This window comes from Electrophorus electricus, chromosome 13, assembly GCF_013358815.1.
Source record: "Electrophorus electricus isolate fEleEle1 chromosome 13, fEleEle1.pri, whole genome shotgun sequence".
In the NCBI taxonomy this organism is placed as follows: domain Eukaryota; kingdom Metazoa; phylum Chordata; class Actinopteri; order Gymnotiformes; family Gymnotidae; genus Electrophorus; species Electrophorus electricus.
Window position 1 is genome coordinate 13773297 of NC_049547.1, and position 25671 is coordinate 13798967.

General features: G+C 37.4%; 1 long non-coding RNA gene and 3 gene segments (V, D, J or C); 1 reads left to right on the forward strand and 3 right to left on the reverse strand.

The window, feature by feature from the left end:
• LOC113592095 overlaps positions 1-15251 on the reverse strand; it is a 51646-nt gene extending 36395 nt beyond the window's left edge. The window contains 3 exon segments of the C gene segment in view: positions 12771-12775; positions 14723-15020; positions 15161-15251. Coding sequence covers positions 12771-12775; positions 14723-15020; positions 15161-15209 — 352 coding nt within the window.
• LOC118242316 lies at positions 74-3400 on the forward strand. The gene is made up of 3 exons (XR_004776761.1): positions 74-179; positions 2697-2725; positions 2913-3400. It is a non-coding gene; the product is annotated as an uncharacterized LOC118242316 (long non-coding RNA).
• LOC113592089 lies at positions 5237-5861 on the reverse strand. The segment is given in 2 exon segments: positions 5237-5681; positions 5758-5861. Coding segments are annotated over 2 exon segments (420 nt in total).
• An 8610-nt stretch (positions 15252-23861) lies between the features above and the next one.
• LOC113592093 lies at positions 23862-24961 on the reverse strand. The segment is given in 2 exon segments: positions 23862-24800; positions 24898-24961. Coding segments are annotated over 2 exon segments (435 nt in total).
• Positions 24962-25671: the final 710 nt, after the last annotated feature.

Below are 25671 nucleotides of genomic sequence, written 5' to 3' on the forward strand. Positions count from 1 at the left end.
ATACTCTCCAGAGGTAGAGCAGAAGATGGGTTTTGTGATACAGTCGCAGCTGATAAGAAGCACTGTGCCTATATGCTGCACAGAAAAACACTCCATCATCTTGTAGAGAGAGATTCGAGATGCTCACGGATACATTCGACCTTCCATCTCCATTCAGGGCAATCCTCTGCTGCTCAGTGGTAGGAGTCCTATAATACATATTTCCAAGATATTTCATCTCTGTTTCTAAGATGTTCCTCTTGTACCAAACTATATGATCATAGGTGGATATGTTATGAGAACATTTGATCTCAGCAGTATCTCCTAGGTCTTTCAAGATATTTTGTGGAATCTGGACAACGTTTTTACTGAGAAGTGGAGCTATATAGAAAAAGAAGAAAAAAATATAAAGATATTTGCTTCTTGTAATGAACACATCCTTTCTTTGCTACTTAAATATAAAGAATATTTCTCACCTGTTAATAATAAGAGGGATATGGTTTTTAGCATAAAGCTCTTTACTCTGGGCATAATTATATTGTAATCTGTTATTTTGATGATGCAGTTTTGTGCTCCTGCACTGTGAAAGGTGTGACAAAGGCTGACATACAAGACTGTTTAAGTAGTTTTAATTCTCATCACTGCCCCCTTTTGAAATAGCAAGAATACTGTGTTGAAGGTCACTGTAAGTGTCTAACATGTCTGTCTGCCTTATTTGACGTAGCAAAAATGGTTTGTGATTGCTATTCATAATTTAATTCCGTATGTCACTAATTAAAATCACAATTAAAATCACCTAGTCCATCTGATGATGCGATGCTGCAATTTATAACTGAAATTATGTCTTGAGTTTCAAAAATATAAATACACTGTCAGTTTAATTAGTGACCTCTATGGGCAAAGTTCTTATACTGCATGCCATTATAACACTAAGTGGGAGACACTGTCATAATTACAGGTGTTGTATAACTTTTTCTTGAGGAGAGAAAAACCTGATCTTCAAAATATATATTTCACTATCTGTTTTTAATACTGACTCCTAAGGGCAGAGTTCCTATACTGCATTCTATTACACAGTTTAGTCTGAGATCAGTCATGTTTACAGGTGGGTAGTATGTAGAGTTTTTGATGAGGAGAGATAGGAGGTGTATGGCTGTGCCTACTAGCAGCACAGAAATACACTCCACTGTCTAGAGAAGTTATGTTGGATATGACCAGAAAAGCACCACCAACACTGTTTCCAGTAATGTCAAATCGTGCTTTAAAATTATCCTCAGGTGTGGCTCTCCCATACTGTAGCATCCCAATGAGCACAAGGGAACCACTTTTCTGCTGATACCAGTACATGTAGGGATAGTTGCTATCGCCATGGCTACAGCCAAGCTTTGCTTCTCTCTGGTCAGGTCTCTGCAGCACATGTGGTGGAGACTGCTGGATGCTAAGAGTGGAGAGCAGCTCAGCTATGAGAGAGGTGGAAATCAGTTAAAAAATCATAATGAAAATATTATGATCACTGAATTTGTTAAACAAGCTTACCTCTAATACTGAAGAAAATGACTATGCTTAGGATAGTAACTTTACTCATGTTTTCTAATGTTTTTTTGTAGAGTCAAGAAGGACATTAACTAGTTCAGTACTGTAAGTTGAAAGGTCATATTTTTTTTTTCTTTTCAGATTTTTCCTCAGCTTCTTTATGTTCAGATGAATTATGACAGTGGTGCCTCCACGTGACTTTCAAGTTTATGGACTGGCTTTCAGTACTGGTTGAGGAGGGACATGGGACATAGGAGGGGTTTAAAGTATGTGATGGTGTGTATTTAGAGCACTGTGCTGCACTCACTGCACAGAAGTACATAGCACTGTACTCTGCTGTCACAGAATGTGCCATTAGGAAACCTTCCTTCTCTGCATCTCCTGAAATGTTGAAGCCATCTTTGTCCATCTGGGTTAACTTAAAGGAGAGATAGCCTAGGAGCTCCAGCCCTTGTCCTTCAGCTTGCCGATACCAGTAAATCTTGTCGTATGCTTTGTCATTGTGGCTGCAGTTAATTTTGAATGACTCTGTAGGCACCACAAACAGGTTGGCAGGAATCTGTTCAACAAATAAAGACATGGTGCTCCCTAGATGGATATTACATGAACAAATTAGAAACAATAATGAATAATAATAATAAAAAAATAATAATATATATATATATATATATATATATATATATATATAAAGAGCCAAGTCATACTTAACTCACCCAAGACCCACTGTAACAGGATATATGTGACTGGATGTTTCAACATTTTGTAGCTGAATGCTCTATAGCACAGTAACTAGAATATTATTTATAGCACAGTTTATTGTGATTTGTTCCGATTAAGAACTGTAGGGAGAAAGCATAACAAATCATGTGCTGCTTTATACTCATGTGCATCACTACTGCCCCCTTATGGAGTTCTACTCATGACAAGAGGAACATAGATAGCAAAGAGACAATGACTCTGATCACAGGGAGATAAGGTGATGAGCTTTGACATGTAGAGGTCCAGGGACAGGAAATGACATCATAAGTCTTTTGCTGGGGAGTTAGTATGACTAGATAGAGTATATTTTAATACTGGAGCAAATGGCTATGTTTTTTTTTTTCTACTTTTAATACTATCAGCAAATGAGATGGGACTATTTGTTAAACACTAAGGACTTATGTATCACTGTGTTCTCATTGCAGCACAAAAATATACTGCTGTGCCCTCAGAGGTAAGACCGATCATTGTTAATGTGCTGCCCACAGCTGCATCTCCTTCAATTTTTATTTTGCCTTTGTAATCAAACTCTGTATTTTCAACAGTAGTAAAAATAAATCCCAAAAATTCAGAATTATGTTTAGACTTTTTATACCAAAGGATGCGTTCATATCTTGAATCATTGTGTTGTATTTTTGCAGATTGCTCTTTCTTCTTCGTTGTGTGTGATGGAGACTGATTGACATTCACAGCCACGGAGAACCTTAAGAATTGTCATGAAAATAACAATTATTTTTACTGTACATTATTTCACACTTCATAATAAAAACAGATAATGAAGTTAATGCAGGATATATATTAGAATGGACATCAGCATACCAGTCAGCCAGAGAAGACAGAGAGCAAATCTTCTGACACTAAGCATGTTCAAAGTCATTGTCATGGTAAGAAACACAGTGAGAGCAGCCTTCTTTAAAATTGTGAGAACTTCCAAAAGAAGAGGGGAACTCACCTCATCAGCAATAATGTCACCCTCATGTGCTCATAAGACCTTTGATAACATTTCTTGTTAACATGACGTGTAGAACACAGAAAAAAAGAGGCACATTCTCCCTTTTTAAAATCTGTATTTTCATTTCATTTTATTTTTTATCAATTAAAGTTGCATTGTGTAAGATGCGGGCATAGCTCAGAGTGCTGATCTGCAACAATTAATGCATATGCAAAATCTTGCATTTTGATCATTTTAGATCAAAAATGAGAGAGAGAGAGAGAGAGAGAGAGAGAGAGAGAGAGAGAGAGAGAGATGAATTACTTGTTGTGAACGATTCTTAGGAGGAATTACAGAATTACTTGTACTTATATTTTGATTTGTTTGGTTTTAAGACATTGGCTACATTCAAAATAGTCTAGTACATAGTATTCACGTTCAGATTGGGTCCCAAATCATTATGCAGCATGCAAAATAAATAAATAAATAAATTCCTCCAGTATGTGAAAGACACCCAAATTTACTACTACTCACATATATTCTTGTATGTAGCCAGAATTATGTTCCATTCCAATGAAAAAAACCAAACATTTATAGCATTTAGCTGACACTTTTACCCAAAACAACTTATAATTATGACTGAATACAATTTGAGTAACTGAGGGTTAAAGGCCTTGCTCAGGGGCACAACAGTGGCAACTTGTTGGTGGCAAGCCCTGAACAGGCAACCTTCCAATTACTAGTTGAGCACCCTATCCACTGAACTACCACTGTCCCTTGGGGCAGTCAATCACACAGTGCAAATAAGCTTTACTTTTTTCATTCCTATTACATAAAAAATAGTGTTGATAAAATATATGTATAGATTCTCATATGTGTAGCAAAAATCAAAACGTTGAATTTTGTTACTGGACAATAATTAAATAATTATGAAATTCTTTAAATGTCAATATTTTGTACCAAGCTCTATCCTTGCCAGTGCTGGTAATGCTAAATTAGTTGTATGCGATTCTTAGACCTCTGAGTACAAGTAATACAAAAATAAGCTGGTGTTAATTAACCAGTTTTGCACTCCTTTTGTTCCATACTGGATACTATATGGCATACTACTATGGGTACTATTACGCAGTATAAAGTATACAGTGAGTGCAGTGTGCTGTACTATATACAATATGTAGTAGTCTTTCAAACACTGCCATTGTGTTTGGTTTTGAACCCTGTTTTCATCCTCATTATGTCCAATTAATCTCAGGTGTGTCTTTATCCTGTGTATATATTCCCCTGTGTTCTGCTGTCTTGCTGTCAGAATATTGTAAATCTCTACATGTGCTGTGGCTGCCTCTGTGTGCATTGTCACTATTGTGAATCCATAGTTATTGCCATGTTTCTCTTTGTCTCTTGTTTTTCACTATTGTTGTGTTTTTATCAATATGTTTTCTGGCTTTGCCACTTTGTCTTCTGGCTCATTAACCCTGGATTGTTGTTTCCTGCTCCCACTCTGTGAATTGTGTGCCTAAAACTGACAGTTAAGGTGGTTCAGTAGGTGTATCTCTAATATCTTTCCAAATTGAAATAACAATGTTTTGTTATTGTTAGGTCATTGTTAATAGAGTCTAAAAAATATCAAGCATGTAGTTTAAATATGCACCTTTCTATACATTCCATATTATTTTACACAGAATGATGGTCTAATATTTTATACATAGGAAATCACAAAAGTAAATCTCTTTTCCAACTTAAAAATCAAACAGCCTGTTTTTTCTCATTACTCTATGTGTGAATGGGATAAAGCCTTATAGGATGATGCAATGCATTGCAACAATAACTTAAGATAAATTTCTGAAAAAGTAATTTATGTATCTTTCATATCAGACCATACTTAGGTCACTATGATTTCCGAAAAAGCTAAAGATTTTGTTTATTTGTTCATTTACTTATTTTGAAGCCCCCTCCCAAAAGAAAGTAAAGAAAAAAAATTAATAACTTAATAATGCTGCAACTAAATGAAAACCTGATCTTCAAAATATATATTTCACTATCCGTTTTTAATACTGACTCCTAAGGGCAGAGTTCCTATACTGCATTCTATTACACAGTTTAGTCTGAGATCAGTCATGTTTACAGGTGGGTAGTATGTAGAGTTTTTGATGAGGAGAGATAGGAGGTGTATGGCTGTGCCTACTAGCAGCACAGAAATACACTCCACTGTCTAGAGAAGTTATGTTGGATATGACCAGAAATGCCTTGCTTTTAGAATGTCCAGTAATGTCAAATCGTGCTTTAAAATTATCCTCAGGTGCAGCTCTTTCATAGTGTAGCATCCCAATGAGCATAAGGGAACCACTTTTCTGCTGATACCAGTACATGTAGGGATAGTTGCTATCGCCATGGCTACAGCCAAGCTTTGCTTCTCTCTGGTCAGGTCTCTGCAGCACATGTGGTGGAGACTGCTGGATGCTAAGAGTGGAGAGCAGCTCAGCTATGAGAGAGGTGGAAATCAGTTAAAAAATCATAATGAAAACATTATGATCACTGAATTTGTTAAACAAGCTTACCTCTAATACTGAAGAAAATGACTATGCTTAGGATAGTAACTTTACTCATGTTTTCTAATGTTTTTTTGTAGAGTCAAGAAGGACATTAACTAGTTCAGTACTGTAAGTTGAAAGGTCATATTTTTTTTTCTTTTCAGATTTTTCCTCAGCTTCTTTATGTTCAGATGAATTATGACAGTGGTGCCTCCACGTGACTTTCAAGTTTATGGACTGGCTTTCAGTACTGGTGGAGGAGGGACATGGGACATAGGAGGGGTTTAAAGTATGTGATGGTGTGTATTTAGAGCACTGTGCTGCACTCACTGCACAGAAGTACATAGCACTGTACTCTGCTGTCACAGAATGTGCCATTAGGAAACCTTCCTTCTCTGCACCTCCTGAAATGTTGAAGCCATCTTTGTCCATCTGGGTTAACTTAAAGGAGAGATAGCCTAGGAGCTCCAGACCTTGTCCTTCAGCCTGCCGACTGTATGCTTTGTCTTCTTGTATGCTTTGTCATTGTGGTTGCAGTTAATTTTGAATGACTCTGTAGCCACCACAAACAGGTTGGCAGTAATCTGTTCAACAAATAAAGACATGGAGCTCCCTACACTGACTTTACATGAACAAATCAGAAACAATAATGAATAATAATAATAAAAATAAAACTGTCAATACTCTCCTCTCCGTACATGCGTCCACCTCCTTACTGCTCAATGTTAGTTGATTTTTGTGATTTGCTCTGAATAAGAACGTGGAGGTTAGGTATATTGGCCAAATAAGTTGTCCTGGTGTGTGTGCGTGTGAATGACTGCATATCTGCAGACCCAGTGGTGGATGCTGCTCTATCCTGGCTGTTATACTCTCATCCCTCCCTGCACCTGATTCAGTCCCCTGATTCAGTCAGCAGGTTCTTCTTCAAGCTCTAACTTACAATTTCTATGTATTTCAGACAGGTGTTCTCACAATGGTCTTATTAACGTCTGAGTTTGAGATTCCTATATATGACTTTGTATATTAATGTTGGAATTAAACTTATCAGGCATGTCTTGCTTAAAGGATGAAATTTTATTGCCTTTAACACTTTGAGTTGGTAAGTTTATGGTTGTCATACCACCCGACCCCCTGGTGCACTAAACTGCCCAGCAGGCTGTGTCACCGGGATGGCACCTCATCCAATCAGACATACCATCAGATCCTCATCACCTGAGTACTGATTTCACTGGTGTTCACTTAAGCCCATGTATAAAAGACTGCCCAGAACTGATCTATGTTTCGAAGTATTGCCTCCAGTATCTACTGTGTATACCGAGTGTTATTATTTTGTTTCTTCTACTGTATATTAGTTTTGGTTTTGTCTTTTGCTCTTTCCAAATTATCGCTTGCCCCTTTTTGGATTTGTTTGCCTAGTGACCATTGCCATTTTTTTTTTTTTTGGACTCAGACTGATTTGCTTCATGGTTTGGATTATCCCTAGCTTTGACTTACTGCTTTGGACCGTGGCCTGTTCACCCACCATCGATTTGAGCTGCAATAAAACCCCCACCTTCTAATCACGAGTGTCTGGTACGTTTACACAACGTAAAACACAGATCAAGGTGTAACATGAAAAGAAAAAAGAGAAGAAGACAAAAAATGACTGTTTTCACTTTAATATGTAGCAATGTAAACAGTGTGCCTGTTTATTCTCAGCACATGCTATGCAGAGTGATATGTTTTTTTTTCACAGTACATACCACAGTGATGGCAAGGCAATTACCTTTCATTGCTTGCCAGGCTACCATTGTAAATAAAAATACATTTTTACTGACTTGTTTGATTAAAATAAAGGTAACAAGAAAAAAAAAGGAAAAACGTTCTTTCATGAATGTGAATTTATTTGAGGTCTGCACAGAGCAACTGCAAAGAAGCAATTGTTGAAAAAATACGATGTGCTTTAAGGTTTAGGAGTGGCTGGTGAGAACGTCAGATGACAGCACAAGACAGTGAGCATGCATCACATATAGACCTGTCAGAAGCCTCTGAGTATTCCTGATAGATCTTTCTTTTATATAAATGTTTAAAGACATTTTAAATAATGATTATTTGCTATAATGTTATGTGGCTATTTATTAAACTTACTGTAAGCTTGAACATTTATATATGTTAGTACTAGAAACAATTCAGGACAAGCTTCGTATTGTACGTTATACAGACCTGTGCTGATCTTAATTTTTGTAAAGTAAAGGAAATAACCTCACACACTGAGATTGTAGTTTTGTGACATTAGGGAACTGTCTAAAGACTGTTTGGTAGGACATCTGGTGTGGTTAAACATGTGTACTAGGTTGTGCAGGTAAATCTTTTGATCAGTGATGAGTTTTTGTTCTTAAAAGAAGGGGATGTATGTGCATAAGAAGCTGCACAAAAGTACATAACACTGCCCTCAACTCATCTTGCATGGAAAAGTAGAGAAACTGATGATTGCCCATCTCCAGTTATGTTATAAGGATTAATATATTCTTCTTCAGTTTTTTTGAACTGCCATAATATGTATAACCAATCAGTTTCATGCCAGTGTCTCCATGTACTCTCTGATATCACAATATTGTGTCATAGCTGGGATGTTATGGCTGCATGTGAGGTTTACACTCATCTCAGGTAGACACAGTACATCAGGAGGGGTTTGATGGACCTCTTTGCAAATTGCAGAACCTTGGTAAAAAAAGTGTTATAAATTTACAGTCTTATATCTCATATTTTTCTTGAGTAATTTTAATATATCAAAACAAATCAATTTTGAATTACCGAAAAGATAGCACATATAAATGATGAATGTACAGGGAAATATGGTCATACTGACTGATTTAATACGGTAAAAGAAAACCATGATGGGCAAATGATCCAAAGCAGTACAATCTGACTATGGCTCTGGCATCTTTCTGCCAGCTATGATATGATGTATTACATCATTATATTGCAGTAGATCCCACCCATTAATGTTAAATTTGTTGTTGTTGCTGTTTCAAACAGCAAATGGGCGAGCACTAAGAACATTTTTACACTGATGAAGAAAGGCTCTGTAGCATTGTATTATATGCAGCAAAGAACTACCACGTATTGCACAATGTAACAGAATCCTGGACTTGACAAGGTTCAAAGAGCCATTTTAGATTCCCTCCTTATCATTTACTCTATTTCCTATGACATACACAATACTGAGTTCTTGGTAATGAGTTTCTCTGTATAAAGCTGCTCAGAAATACATAGCACTCTCTTCAAATTGCCTTAGTTGAAATGTCTGCACAGTAGCAGATTATTGTCTATCTTCAATCATGTTATAATGTTTATTATATTCTTTTCTGAGTATCAGTTCCATAACTGGATTATGGTATTGTGTATCAATCCCATAATTTGCATAAGCAATGAGGTACACAACACAACATATAGGCAGGGATTTAATGCACATCTTTGCCAATCACAGAGCCAAAGAAAATGATTAGATTTTTACAGTCTGATTGTGGTGACAGAGACTGTCACTCTTTGAAAGAGGGAGGGTAATGTGACAGGGATTGTCACTTCATGGAGGTGATACAGGTGCTCTGGCTGCTATGCCAGGGAGATGGCTCTTTGCTGGTGGTCAGGGCATCGCTTGATTCCTTATAGGACCTGCGTTCGAGACTGGGGTGAGCTTTCTGTCCTTTGCCTGGCACACATTTACCACCATGGGTTCAAGTCTTGAACCCATGGGTTACAGCCTTTGTCACATTGATCTATGTATGCTTTTTTTTAATGGACTAGTTCTAAAAGACCCCTCTTTCTATATATGTAGCAAATGTCCTCATGAATTTATACTGTACAGTGAGAGTGGTGCTATTTTTATAGTGTCAAGCAGTCCATTTGGTGTGAGTGCTGTTGCAGTTAAGCAGGTGTACCAGGCTGTGCAGGTGAATCTGTTGATTATAGATGAGTTTTTGTTCTTTGGAGAAGGGGATGTGTGACAATGTGTCTAATAAACTAAATATAAGTACATAACACTGTCCTCGAATTGTGTTGCTTGAAAAAGTAGAGAAACTGATGATTGCCCAACTCCAGTCATCTTATAATGATTTTCATATTTTTTTTCTATGTCTTTAGTAGTGCTTAATCTAACATATCCACTGAGTTTCAGGCTGGTGTCTCTATTTTCTCTCTGATACCACCATACTATGGAAAAGCTAGGATTATTATGGCTGCAGGTAAGGTTTACACTCGTCTCAGGCAGACACAGAACATCAGTAGGGGTTTGATGGACCTCATTGCACATCACAGAGCCTGGGTCAAAAGAAAAGTGTTAGATAGTTACAGTTTTGTCTATTTATTTTAAAGATAATTTTCAATGTATCCAGGCATGTCAAATCAATATTACATAATACATAGCACATACAGATCAATTTAAAGAGAATCCAAATCATATTGATGGATTTAAATTCATGAAAGAAAGCCATGATCTTCAAGTTTTCCAAAAGACACATTTGAAAAATTTGACAAAGACTACAGCATTGTACTGTCATCAGCAAGACGGGATATGATATCATGGTATTTAAAACATTGTCATGCTTCTCTTTCAACTGGGAAATGGGAGGGCATTACTTGGAAGGGTGAAAATGTAATCTATTATTTGCAACTGAATAGCATGAATACACACTCACGACCCAGGCTTTTAGAACCCCTTAACATGCATCTATTGTTAGAGGCCTTTTTTTGTTAGACCCATTATGTTGGTATATTTTATGGGCATAAAACTATTCCCTGTCACTCCTGTGTTGCCTTGCAGAGTTTAATAGCCACCTTTTAATCCATTTATTACTGTTGACTCAATATTAACTGGGTGCCAGAACATTCTCAACACAGCAATGGTGTGTATTAGTATTAGCATCAGTGCTGTGGTGATCATGATTAGAGTGTTAGTATATCAGGAACAACTGTGCCACCAAAAACATGGTTTGCCACCCAAAACAAGTCGAGCCATCATCAATTCTCAGTTGACAACTATAAACTGGTCTAAAATTGAGGAACACAATATGGTCCCCTCAGACTGAATGTGTAAAGTGAAATGACATAAGTAATAATAATAAATACTTTTAGATAATAAAAAAATAAGATGAAAAAAGGTTTAGTGTTCAAGCATCCACACAACAGTATTTGCAAGTCAGCCACCCCCATAGAGCTCACATAAAAAAGCATATAGCTACTTACTAATTTGGCAAAAAATCTACATATTTTATAGTACTCTTTAATTCTAAGATAATATGGTATATATAGTTGAGACACCTCAGTGGCAAGAGACATACCATCCAACATCTTACATATGCTTGAAAAAATGAATAAAACTACACCACCACCTGGAGACCAGATTGTTAAATACACATTGTCATGCAGAAAATAAGTCCTTGTTCGATATTGTTCTGAACCAATACGTTTTCAAAATGGTGCTTGCTGACAAGACAGAAATATGGAGCATTGCTCTCTGAATCACAGTTAAGGTGCCCATCTAAACTATAGTTTTCACTGCCTCATATTTATCTTTACTAAAACTCCAATAGTCAGGTTCTTCACCAAGAAATGTGAAAACAATGCATGTCATTCCTTCCCCTGGAAACTGCTGGAACCAGTAAATCTGACGGTGGTTGATATCCTTATTGTGACTGAAAATCATTTCTACAGAGCTCCCTGGAGAACCCCAGATGACACAGTAAACCACAACATTTTCCTCTCTGTTCTCTCCAGCCTTGGTGTGATCGCCTCTGCATGGAAATGGTTTCAGTCCTATCTGGAAGGATGGTCCTCTCAGGTAACATGAAGAGGATCCACATCCAATCCATATAGACTCTCCACTGGTGTCCACCAGGGCTCAGTATTAGGCCCTCTTCTTTTCTCTTTTTATACTCGTTGTCTTGGTGATGTAATATCTTCTCATGGCTTCTCCTTCTCCATGTGAGGACATGGTAAGGGCTGGAAGTTCCTGGGATGTGCAGAAGCTCAGTTTTACTGAGGTTGAGCTTCAAAAGTGTTGGGCTGTCATCCATGATGCAATGTCAGTCAAACATGCTGAGATACGTCTGTAAACCTGCATGTCGGAGGGTGGGAAAGAAAGAATTAATTGGGTGCCATCAGCATAGCAGTGGTTGGAGAAGCCATGAGAAGATATTACATCAACAAGAGAACAATAATACAAAGAAAAGAGAAGAGGGCCTTGCAGTGGAAGCTGGAGCCCACTTCTGCAATTAAAGTTAAGGTAACCCCAACACCCCTCACAAAGTCTATAGTTGTGTGCAAAAGTTTTGAAACTGACGCAAATTTTGGTTTTCATAAATTTTACTGCCTCAGTCTTTTTTAGATCCTTTTGTCAGATGTCTATATGGTATAGTGAAGTGCAATTATAAGCATTTAATGTTTTTTTTCATCCACTTTAAGCAAAGACTTTATATTTACAGTGTTGTCCCTTCTTTTTTTAAGTAACTAACAATTTTAAGAGAAAAATAAATAAATAATAATAAAATGAAAAAATAAGCAATTAATGTCTAGTCCAGTTTCCTAGAGGTCCTAGTCTTTTCCCAATGGTGTACATGTTCTCTAAGCTACTGTTGGGTAGTAACTGTTAGAGACAATGTGATTGGGAGACCATTGAGGTTCATTGAGTAATTAGAGAGCGAGGACCTAGCTTGTCTGGGCCTTATAGAAGCATCTCTGTTTTGTCAGGATTAAGTCAGAGAAAGTTCCTCAACATCCAGTGTCTGATGTCCTTTATGCATTCGTCAGTAATATTAAGTTTATATATGTCCTCTGTTTTGGCAGAGACATATAGCTGAGTATCATCAGCCTAGCAGTGGAAACTAGCACGGTGTTTATGTATAATCTCACCTAGAGGTAGCATATATAAAGAAAAAGCAAAGGTCATAGAACAGATCCTTGTAGGACACATTACTAACCTTGTTGTATGCTGAGAAGTTTCCATTTATGTTAAAAAATTGGTAGCAACCGGCTAGATAAGTTTTAAACCAGGAAAGGGCTATTCCCCTAATCCCAACAACATTTTCGAGTCTAGTGAAATGTTGTGATCTATAGTGTCAAATGCTGCACTCAGATTGAGCAATATAACCAAAGAGACAGAACCCTTGTCAGATGTCAACAACAGGTCATTAACTACTTTAATTAGTGCTGTCTCCATACTATGATTAGGCCTAAACCCTGACTGACAGACTTCATGTATCTGCTTACCCTTGAATGTGTTCCAATTATTTATAAGACTGTTTTCAGTCTTTGTACTTGTGAACATCTTCTATAATAAGTGTACCCATTCCCTTTGGAAAACAGTTATTTCAACACAGAAATGAATGTGAATGTTGAGTATCTTAAAGCAATAAAGATTCATGCAGTGGTGTTACCTTGACAATGGTGCTAACATAACTGATAAGGTAAACATACAGTAAGGAAGTAGTCTTCAATCATCCACATTTCACTTTATGTGCTTGTTTCAAGATTTTTTCACATTTTTGGAATGCACACCTGCACAGCGATAATACTGTTGTTTTCTAGGTAAATGACTAATTTGAAACATTTCATTTTCATTCATTTATTTTTCCATGGCTTCTGATGGACATTGTAAGTGAGATGCTAGAATGATGGTGAAAGAACAAAAAGTAAACTCAACATAAATTTCAGTACAGTACAGCACTCAACATAAAGTACAAAAGATCAATGCTATGCATGCTGAATCAGGCAGATGTGCAAAATGTCATTGGAAGTAAGCTTTTGGTTATATGGAGGCAAAACCTACACAGCACAAGTATATAGTTCATATGGACTGTCAGATATTTGCACTTAGAAAAGTTGGAGAGAGAGGTGAGGTCTCTCCAACTTCTCTAAGTGCAAATATCTCTGAATGTCAGCCCATATTAACTATACACTTATGCTGTGGCCACAATAAATATTTACATGTCACCAGACTTTAAAACAAGTATTATTACCCTATCTAGGCTGGGAGGCCGTAACATGGGGTTTTGAGTAGTACAACAGTAGAAATGAGTAATGGGATGAATAACCAGACAAAGTTGACAGCAAAGACCTAGTGTATTTACAAGTTCTATGGTGTTTAAAGTCAATAAACTGGTGCAATCGCATCGGGAGTGACCAAGTCCAACACAGCAAACAAAACCACACTAGAAACAAAACGACAACTGACTAAGCTAACAAAAAGAAACTTACAATGGCTGCACTGACTACATTGTTAGAACAAAGATAAACCCACCCCCAAACAAAATAGCAGCCACTTCCTACCACCAGTGGGAAACTATACAGGACAATATACATACAAGAAACATATATTATCCAGCAATCAACCAAAGGGGCAAAACAAACCATAAATCAAGGAGCAAACACAAACTCAAAATGTAGCAACAATTCAAAACCCACAACCACAAACTCTTCTCCAATGAGTCCTCAGCCAAATCCTTCGTCTCTTCCTCTTCCTTTTATTTTGTTCCACTCCTCATTAGAAAACCTGCTATGGATCAGGATGGGGACACCAGAGAGGAAGAGGAAAACCTGGAACACAGAATGCAGATATACAGGCGGACATAACACAAGATATGACATCATTGCTTCGCAATGCTCTCTGATCTCACACATTAATTTAAAATGTTTGGACAAATAGAAAATAAATACACTATACTGACAATCAACTTGAGCACTCAGTAGAAGTGTTAGATGTTTACAATCTGATCTCTATTTTTTTTCTTTTATTAATGGACTAATTTTATAGGTTCTCTCCTTCTGTACGTGCAGGAAATGTCCTCATGAATTTTGACAGTACACTTAGATTGATACTATTTTTATAGTGTCAAGCAGTCTGTTTCGTGTGACTGCTGGTGTGGTTAAACAGGTGTACCAGGCTGTGCAGGTGAATCTGTTGATTAGAATTGAGTTTTTGTTTTTAAGAGAAGGGGATGTGTGATACTGTGCATAAGAAGCTGCACAGAAGTACACAACACTGTCCACAACTTGTCTTGCTTGGAAAAGTAGAGAAACTAAAGATTGTCCATTTCCAGTCATCTTATATTGATTTTCATATCCTTTTTCTATGCTAGGACTGCTGCTTCTAACATAACCAATGAGTTTCAGGCTGTTGTTTCCATGTGCTCCCTGATACCACAGTATTGTGTCATAGTTTGTGATCTTATGGCTGCAGGTGAGGTTGACACTCTTCTCAGGTAGACACAGTACATCAGGAGGGGCTTGATGAACATCTTTGCAAACTGTAGAGCCTAGTTTGAAAGAAAGGTGTTTAACACTTAGTGATTATATATATATATATATATATATATATATATATATATATATATATATATATATATATATATATATAATTATCTTAATATATCTAATCATTTCAAGACTATATTACCTGAAAGATAACAGACAAAAATGATAAATTTAAAAGGCAAACTGATCATATTGATGGATTTAAATGTGTGAAAGTAAACAATATTCTGCAGCCAAGTCACTAGAATCTCTTCTGAAATCTGCATCTTGTATCTGGCAATGAGACAGGATATGACATAATTATACTTCAAAAAGATGTGACCACACCCATTCTTTTTTTATGAGCTTATGGAATTGTCACTAGTTTGTTTGTTGTGACTGCTGGTGTGGTTATTCAGGTGTATCAGGCTGTGCAGGTGAATCAGTTGATTAGAGATGAGTTTTTGCTCTTAACTAAAGGTAATGTGTGATACTAAGCATAAGAAGCTGCACAGAACTACAGAGCACTGTCCTCGATTCTTCTTGCTTGAAAAAGCAGACAAATTGATGACTGCCCATCTCCAGTCATCTTATTGTGATTTTCATATTCATTTTCTATGTCTTCCTGTCTTTAGTAGTGCTGTATCTAGCATATCCAATTAATTTCATGTTGGTCTCTCCATGTGCTCTCTGACCCCAACATATTGTGTCATATTAAGAGAGCTTATGGATGCAGGTGAGGTTTACATGCATCTCAGGTAGACACAGCACATCAGGAGGAGTTTGAAGAACCTCATTGCCCATCACACAGAGTCTGGGTTGAAAGAAAATTGTTAGATATTTACAGTTTTGTCTATTTCTTCATTTTCAATGTATCTAGGCATATCAATATTATGTAATACATAGCACATACAGATACATTTACAGGGAATCCGAATCATATTGATGGATTTAAATTCATGAAAGAAAACCATGATCTTCAAGTTTCCAAAAGACAAATTTGACAAAGACTACGACATTGAATTGTCATCAGCAAGACAGGATATTTAAAATATTGTCATGCCTCTCTTTCAATTGGGAAATGGGAGGGCACTACATGGAAGCGTGAAAATGTAATCTATCATTTGCAACCTAATAGCATGAATACATACTCACCACCCAGACTTTTAGAACCCCCTACCATGCATATAATGTCAGAGGCCTTTTTATGTTAGACCCATCACATTGGTATATTTTATAGGCATAAATCTATACCATGTCGCTCATGTGTTGCCTTGTACAGTTTGATAGCCATCCTTTAACTAATTTATTACTCTTGACGCACCAAAAACAAGTCCAGGAACAACAATCCTCAGTTGACAACTATAAACTAGTCTAAAATTGAGCAACACAATATGATGCCCTCAGAATGAATGTGTAAAGTGTAATGACATAAGTAATTACAATAAATACTTTTAGATAATAAAAAAATTAAGATGAAAAAGGTTTAGAAAAATTTAAATAAATTAAAAAAGAAAACCTAACAAAGAAAAAAGGTAGACCAGTAATATTTGATACATGATCATCCTAAGCATCCACAAGCATTTTCAAGCATCCACAAAACAGTACTTGCCAGTCAACCTCACAGAGCTCACATAAAGAAAAGCGTATATCTATTTACTAATTTGGCAAAATTTCTGCATATTTCATAGTAATCTCAATTTATTAGATACTATTACAAATGTTGTTGAGATGCCTGAGAGACAAGAGAAATACCATTCAGCATCTTTTTAAATAAATTATTGAATCTACACCACCACCTGGAGGCCAGATTTTTAACTACATATTGTTATCAGTAAACCAAGTTATTGGAATATTTTTCAGAGCGAGTGAGATTTGAGTGAGTGGTACTTAGTGACAACTGGATCACAATTAAAGAGCCCATCTAAACCACAGTTTTCATTGCTTCATATTTATCTTCACTAAAACTCCCATAATCAGGTTCTCCACCAACAAATGTAAACACAATGCGTATCATTCCTTCCCCTAGTGGCTGCTTGAACCAATACATATAACGCTGGTTGAGATCCTTATTCTGACTGCAGTTAATTTATACAGAGCTCCCTAGAGAAACCCAGATAATGTCTGGTGCCTGGAAAACACCATTTCCATAACTTTGACCTGTGTGAATAAAAAACCAGAAATGCCAAATTTTCACTCTGAATAAAATCCATGAAAAAGCAGGGTGCTAGCTGTGCAACAGCACCTGTAAAAAGACAAGCTGCTCGAACAAGCAGAGCAGTGAGCATGTTGCTCACCTGGACCGTGGTGAGTGGATCAGTGCGAGTGGACCTGAGCTGAACTCTTCTGACAGTGGAAAGAGTGTTTCCAGCACTTGAACCCAGATTGGATGTTCTGCTGCCTTTATCAGAGTAAATTATTAGTTAAATCCTCACTTTCCTGTTGGTATTTCTTGTTTGTGCTTTTCCAGTGTGTATTATTCCGATGTTTACAGCCAAAAGCATTCTGTTGACTTATGTGTATAATAATACATGCATTTGGAAAGAAAACTTCTTTTTTACGCTTAATTAATAGTCATGTATGTAAAGGAGCTAAAATATCTATACAGTGAGAGTTCTAAAGGTTTAGTAGTAAATAAATGAATGAAAATATTAGCATTCCTTCTTATGGACTCTTTTTGTAGAGCCTGCATTGTAACTGATATTTAGGCTACAAAATGGTGAAAATACAAATACCTTCTTTGCATAGAATACAGAAGTTCACACATGCTGACTCAGACATCTGTTTTAAATGCCAAAGGGGAGAGCACTAAGGCAGGGGTTTATTATTTGCAAATATTTTATATATGTTTGGACAAATAGCAAATACATAAACTATACTTTCAATCAACTTGAGATCTCTGAACTCAGATTTTCTTTTGATCTCCACCCAGTTTACACCTTTTCTTCTTTTATTCCTGGCTTGTACTTACATCAATGGTATATCCTATGAGGAAAGCACCTAGATGTGTGATTATGAAGTTTACAAGCAAAAATTATAATTTATTTACTCTTTCAGTTTTAGGAAGCTTTATATGTTTTGTCAAGATATGATAAAACTATGACATGACTTGAAAGGACAGAGTTATAACAGACCCAACAAGATCATTATCAGTTTGTTTTAATTGGTAAAGTGAAGTCTGTGAAATCTTGGTAATAATGAGTCGCGCCCTGGTTGGCACACAGGCAGAAAGCCACTCATACCAGCACCAATCACACTTCACAACCACTTCCCTGTTCAATCACCAGTGTATTAAGTTCACCTGTACCCCACTGTTTAACCCCCACCCCCCAATAAATCTTACCTTCGTCCCAATAACTTGCATCTTTCTCCTTTTTTCAAAATCAATTTGATTGGAATTTAGAATAGCGTGTATACTCTGGAACAAAGGAGATCTTTCCAGATTTTCAAGAAGGAATGTGGGTGACACAGTTACAGTGGGAAAAAGTTTTGATAATACCAAAGCAAAAACAGTGTGTGTTTACATGCACTTCATAATCCAGTCATAAGTGAATTTCTCCAGTAATCAATTATTCAAGTGGTCATGTAAACAGCATACTCCAGTTTCTTAGATCAGAGTATGGCACAGAAATCAGATTGAGAAGTTTGATAAAGAGAGCTGGATTTTAGTTCAGTAATCTGATTTCTCAGATCATGTATACCCTTATTCTAATTTCTTTTAGATTTCCCAGTCTGCACATGCTTACAAACATAACCTGAGCTGTTTCAGAAGTGGCTAGCAGAGTTAAAAGCAAAATGGCTATCAAATACTTCTGGGGAGACTCTGAAATGCTGTACATGCTCAAGGAAATGGAGAGTTTGAATTGCTACTCTTAGTAACCATAAAAATGAAGAACCATATTTGCTGGTGAAGTGAATCCATGTATACAAAAAAGCCACAGCTGGAAGTTTGAAGTTTATATCACATAATTCTTTGTTTATTGGCTTGTTGCAAAGTAGAAATTTGATTACTGCCCAAAAGATGTATTCCCAGAGTGTTCCCATTATGTGAATTACATGAAGTGCATGAAAATGTGTTGATCAGATTATTGGTAAAAAATATATATTTTTTGCAGTTATCTGATTATTAAGAGCTTTTAAATGCATTGTTAGTATTTTAAATCAACATCATTTTTAACAATCACTTGGGCATAATACTGAAAATAATGCTGCTAATAATTTTGCTAATGCTGCTCATTACAATCAAATGTAAATCTTGTGACTGGATTATCCACAGAATTTCATAAACATGACATTACCACACGTAGCCCAAAGCATGCGTGCACACACACAAATGGCACCTTCCCTGTTACCAATCTCCTAATTATTGATTACATACACCTGTCCCTCATTTCCATTTCGCTTACTCTCTAGTTAAGCCCAAAGGAATGCTTGTTCAGTGCACTTCAATCACCTTTTGCCTTTTTCCCCTTTTAACCAGATCATGCTGTGCTTTGTTTTTGTTTTTTTTGCCTGGAGAATAATGAAACTCCAAAAGTGTTAATACGGACCCTTGTATTTGTGCTGTAAGCTTGCCTGTAGAGCTCGCCTGGCCATCCCTCGTAGCCACCCACATCTTCTGAGCTAGCTCATATTGGGGAGTTTCCCCCAATATCTGCCTTTCTCTTGTAGGCTGAGATTGCTGAGCGTAATCGCTGGTGTGTCTCCTTCCAGACCTGCTCGCTGTGTGGACACCACGTTTCTACAGATGGCTGATCAGATGTAGGGGGGTTCCATGGGTAGAGTGGTGATTGGTAACCTAAAACACATTCAAAAGGGGTTAGTCCTGTCCCTGCGTGGTGTAGAGAAGTCTTTGCATACTCTGAGCCACCCCTGGTTCTGTGGCTGTTCCCTGCCTTACCTCATCTCCATACCAGCGCTATCCTACCTGGCTCCTGCTCCTTGCCCCTTAACTTGCCCCAGAACAAGCTTCCCTTGTCATCCAGTGACCTGCCTTTGTCCACCATGTTGCACCTGTTGTCCCTGTGCCCGTTCCTGTTTCTCCCTTGTTCCTGCCTCAGTACCCGTCTGTGTGTCCATTCCTGTACATGTGTCTGTTTTTGTTCCTTTCCTTTTGTCCTTGGTTGGGTCTGTTTTGCATTTTGTGTTCCTCATCCTTTTGTGCCTCCAGTCCCTAGTCGTTGGTCGTCTTTTGTTGCAGTTCCTCGTTCTCCTGTTGCTCTGGTTTCTGTCTATTCCTCCTTCTGCTCTTGGTTCTTATTCTGTTCTGTCTGCTCCTGTTTCCACAGTTTGTGTCTGTTCCCTTTTCTGTCTCCAGCTTCTGTCTTCATTCTCTTTTTCCCCAGTACCTGCTCCTGGCCGTGTTCCTTCTTCAGCTTCTGTCTATTTCTGTGTATTTTCGTTGTCCTGTTTGTGGCTTTTGGTGTTTTGGTTGTTGCACGCTTTAGTGGGGGTTCTGTCACAATTGGCCACCCTCCTGGCATCCCTGTTTCCATAGTTTCCCTGTCGTGTCTGTTTTCCTTTACTTCCTTGTTCCATTCCTTGGTTTTGTTTTTTCCACCCCTCATCCAGTCCTCAAATCCCATCCTTGGTTTGGTTTTCCATGTTCATGTTCACCTGTGTCTAGTTAGTTCTTAATTGTCTTGGTTATTTAAGCCCTGTTATCAGTTATTTTTCTAAGTTTGGTTGTGTAGTGTTATTATCATTATTGGCTTCATCGTCCTTGTTTTATCGTTTGTGTGCTAATTTGCCTCAGTGTTTTCCCCGTGTCTCGGTTTCCTAGCCTCCTGTGTTTTCTTTCCCTCGCTTATTAAAGAACCTCTTGCATTTGCATTCTGTCTCTTGCCTCGTCCCTGCTAAAATGTTACAGTCCACCCTTATGTTCTTCTCTCCCGATCTATAGGTGACACAGAAACCAAACTGGGAGAAGAAGAACAACCACCGAGCCTGCCTGGAGTTCAAACTCAGTGGTTTGAAGGTACTCCAGGTTTTTATGGTGATCACCGTAAAGGGGTGTTGTGCTCCATCCATGCAATGTCTCCACTCTTCGAATGCGAGTTTCATCGCCAGGAGTTCTCGATCCCCAACCCTGTAATTCCTCTCAGACTGGCTTAGCTTCTTGGAAAATTAAGATATGGGTTTAGCTGTCCTGACTTTCCCCTGTGTTGCGACACAGCACCTACTCCCACATCCAATGAGTCTACCTCCACCACAAAAGGCCTCTGTGGGTCCGGTTGCTGTAACACCGGAGCAGTAGAGAAGGAGATTTTAAGTTCCTTGAAGGACATCTCTGCCTCAGCATTCCATTTAATCTGCTTGGCCTGTCCTCAAAGCAGATCTGTGAGGGGCCTGGCCAGAGTTCTGAAGAACTTAATAAGCCATCTGTAAAAATTTGCGAACTCCAAGAAACACTGTAATTCCCTATGCATCTGTGGTCGTGGCCAGCCCATTACTGCCTCTACTTTGCATGGTTGCATGTGTACACTGCCCTCCTAGAAGCCTTTGTGCGATATCTTGACTGGTATTTCAAACTGAGAGAGCTGGGGAGCAACTCACCGAATCGCCTTTGTTCTTCCGCTCTCCTGGCTTGCGACGTACATTGGCCACGCCCAGTTGCATGTGTTCCTCGGGAGACTTGGAATGTCCAGTCAGCGTTCCCACTGTGAACTTATACATTTTAAATGTTGAGCTGATCTCCTTTTTTAAAGTAAAGGAAACAACCTCACGCATTGACTGATAGGGTGTACTATTGACTGTACTGATAGGGTTTTGTTATATTATAGAAGTTTCAGAAGTTTGTTTGTTGTGAGTGCTGGTGTGGTTAATCAGATGCCCCAGGCTGTGCAGCTGAATCTGTTGATAAGAATGAATTTTTGTTCTTAAGAAAAAGGGATGTGTGACACTATGCATAAGAAACTGCACAGAAGTACACAATGTTGTTCTCTGCTTGTCTTTCTTGGAAAAGTAGAGAAACTGATGACTGCTCCTCTCCAGTCATGTTATAATACTTTTCATATTCTTTTTCTATGTCTTTAGTAGCACTGAATCCAACATATCCAGTAGGTTTCATGCTGGTGTCTCCATGTGCTCTCTGATACCACAATATTGTGTTATAGCTAGAGATCTTATGGCTGCAGGTGAGGTTTACAGTTATCTCAGGCAGACACAGCACATCAGCAGGGGTCTGATGAACATCTTTGCCCATTGTAGAACCCAGTTTGAAAGAAAAGTGTTAAACACTTAGTGATTACATTTTTTAGTTGAATTATCTTAATATATCTAATCATATTATCTCTATATTACCTGAAGAAAACATACACAGATGATAGATTAAAAAGGCAAACTGATCATATTGATGGATTTAAAAGTGTGAAAGAAAAACAAACATTCTGCAACCAAGCCACTAGAGGCTGATCTGAAATCTGCATCTTGTATCTGGCAATGAGACAGGGTATGGCATAATCATACTTCAAAATGATGTGGCCACACCCATTCTTTTTTTCTTTTTTTTTTGTGAGCTTATGCAATTGTCAGCAATTTGTTTGCTGTGATTGCTGGTGTGGTAAATAAGGTGTACCAGTCTGTGCAGGTGAATCGGATGATTAGAGATGAGTTATTGCTCTTTAGAGAAGGGGATGTGTGACACTGTGCATAATAAGCTGCACAGAAGTAAATAACACTGTCCTCAACTCATCTTACTTGAAAAAGTAGAGAAACTGATAATTTCCCATCTCCAATCATCGTATAATGATTTTCATATTATTTTTCTATGTCTTTAGTAGTGTTGTATCTATTCTTTTTCAAATTGTTTAGTAGAGCCATAACTTACATATCCAATGAGCTTCTGGCTGGTGTCAGCATGTGCTCTCTGATACAACAATATTGTGTCATAATTAAGAGATTTTATGGCTGCAAGTGAGATTTACACTCATCTCAGGTAGACATGGCACATCAGGAGAGGTTTGATGGACCTCACTGCACATCACAGAGCCTGGGAATAAATGTTATAAATTTACACTCTGATATATATTTCTTCTTGAGTATGTTTTAGTATATCAAGACAAATTTAATAACCCAAAATAGCACAGGCAAGGGATGAATATATACAGAAATATGGTCACACTGACTGATTTAATCTGGTAACAGAAAACCATGACAGGCACGTGATCCAAACAATACAATCTAACTATTGCTCTGACATCTTTCTGCCAGCTATGACATGGGATATGACATAAAAAACAACTGTATTATATGCAACAAAGAACTATTATGTATAGCACAATATTACAGAGCCCTGTAATATTGATCATATGTTATGGACAAAGAGCCATCTTTGCAGATGTAAAACCTACTTTAAAAGAAAAGTGTTAAGACACTTAACAGTTGTAACATTTTTTAGTTGCATAATCTTGATATATCTAATCACATCAACAGTCTGTTACCTGAAATATTCAGAGAGCACGTTCATAGGATAAATTTAAAAGGCAAACTGATCATACTGATGAATTTAAATATGAGAAAGAAAACCATATTCTACAGCCAAGCCACTAGAATTTATTTTCAAATCTAACATCTTTTTTTCTGGCAATAGACAGGATATGAGATAATTATACTTCAAAATGATATGACCACATCCATTCTTTTAGTCTAGTAGTTTTAAAATATCAAATCAAGTCAGTACTAATATTACCTGAGAGACAACACACATAAAACATGAATATAAATGAAAATCTGGTCTTATTGATTTGACTTTAACTTTTGTGAACTTTTGTAAAGCCATGAGATGAAGGTGAACAAAAACAGGTTTGCTGTCTTAATCTTGGGGTGAGGCAGGAGATAAAAAGATTACATTTCAAGATGATCTGATGCTTTTATTGACAGTGTCTCATTTCACAGCATTTACAAAAGTGATAGAAGTTAGTTAAGAGCACTAACAACAATGTAACTAATGGAAATATAACTGAAAACTGCACTGAACCTGAATAAATAATAGCAAAACAATTATCAAAATGCATTGATTCCTTAATTAAGGAAACATGGCCAAAAAAATAAACAAACAAACAAAAAAACATATTAAATAAAACCAAGAAAAGCAGTGTCAGAAAGCAATTATATGCAATTCAAGTTAAAAGAAAAACTATATTTCTATGTCTGAGCTCATATCACACATTTCCATTTCCATTTATGGCATTTTCATTTACATTTACATTACACATGGGAGAACACATAGGATAGCATGTATGGGAGCAAATCCAATTTTTTTAAATAGAAACATTTATGGGCTATATTATTTATGTATGTTAATTTGTTTGTCTTCATTATCATTGCCTGATAGTCAAGAGACATTAAAAGCCCATATGCCCCAACCACTTGCATACATTTTTGAAACTACAGCACCACCTGAAGACCAGATTATGAACCACACACTGTCACATTGTCATTGTCAGACTTAGTTCTTGTAATTTTTGTTACATGCTTTGGTGACGTTTCACCACAGTGCTTACTAACAGCACAGAAATATAGAGCACTGTCCCCTGGATCTAAGTTCTTCACAGTTAAAGAGCCCATCTCAACCACAGTTTTTACTGTCTCATATTTGTCTTTACTAAAACTCCCATAGTCAGGATCTCCACCAACAAATGTAAACACAATGGGTATCATTCCTTCCCCTGGAAGCTGCTTGAACCAGTACATCTGACGGTGGTTGATATCCTTGTTGTGACTGCAGTTCATTTCTACAAAGCTCCCCGAAGAACCCAAGATGGTATCTGGTGCCTGGAAAACACCATTTTCGTAACTTTGACCTGTGTGAATAATAATAATAAAAAACAGATATGCCTAATTCTGTAATAATAAAATCCATAATGAAAAAGCAGTGTGTTTATAGCTGTGAAACAGTACCTGTAAAAAGACAGATTGCCAGAACAAGCAGAGCAGTGAGCATGTTGTTCACCTGGAAAGTGGTGAGTGGATCAATGTGAGTGGACCTGAGCGGAACTCTTCTGACAGTGGGAGGAGTGTCTCCAGCAGCTGAACCCAGAGTGGATGTTATGTTGCCTTTGCCATTGACCTCATCAATCCTCACTGTTCTAATGGTAGCTTTATTTTAAATAAATGTTTTGAAGTTTTAATTCCCAAATATTGGAGTGTGATAATACATATTAAGCCAGGCCAGTTCTTGAAAGAGTGGTCAAAATTAGGATGAGAGCTCAAACAAATAGTTCCACACAGAGATGTGATTGTGTCAGAGGTGTGTAATTCATCCAGTACTATTCTGAAGGACAATGTTAGTCCTCTGTCACTGCCTAGACAGAAGCTCATTTACACAACATGATCTCACAATTTAAAGTTAGCAAGAATTTGCACAACCTTGTTCATACAGATACAAACAGCTATCTCTATCCTTTGTAGTATTTCATAGGAAATTTGGTATCATCATGCCAATTAGAAAGCAAAAATGATTTGGGACCACCAAATATTAATAATGGGGTGGGCTCGATACAAAGGAGACTGCTGGATAGATAAACTGCACTCTCCACAATTGAGTGGTTATACCCATGTGTTGCTGTCTGTAATACTTTGATTTATGTTCCACAGCTCCATAGTCCCATTAGAATGTACCTCTGTGAGATCCTTGTATCATGACATTGGCAAATATAAAAAGGCTAGTATTAA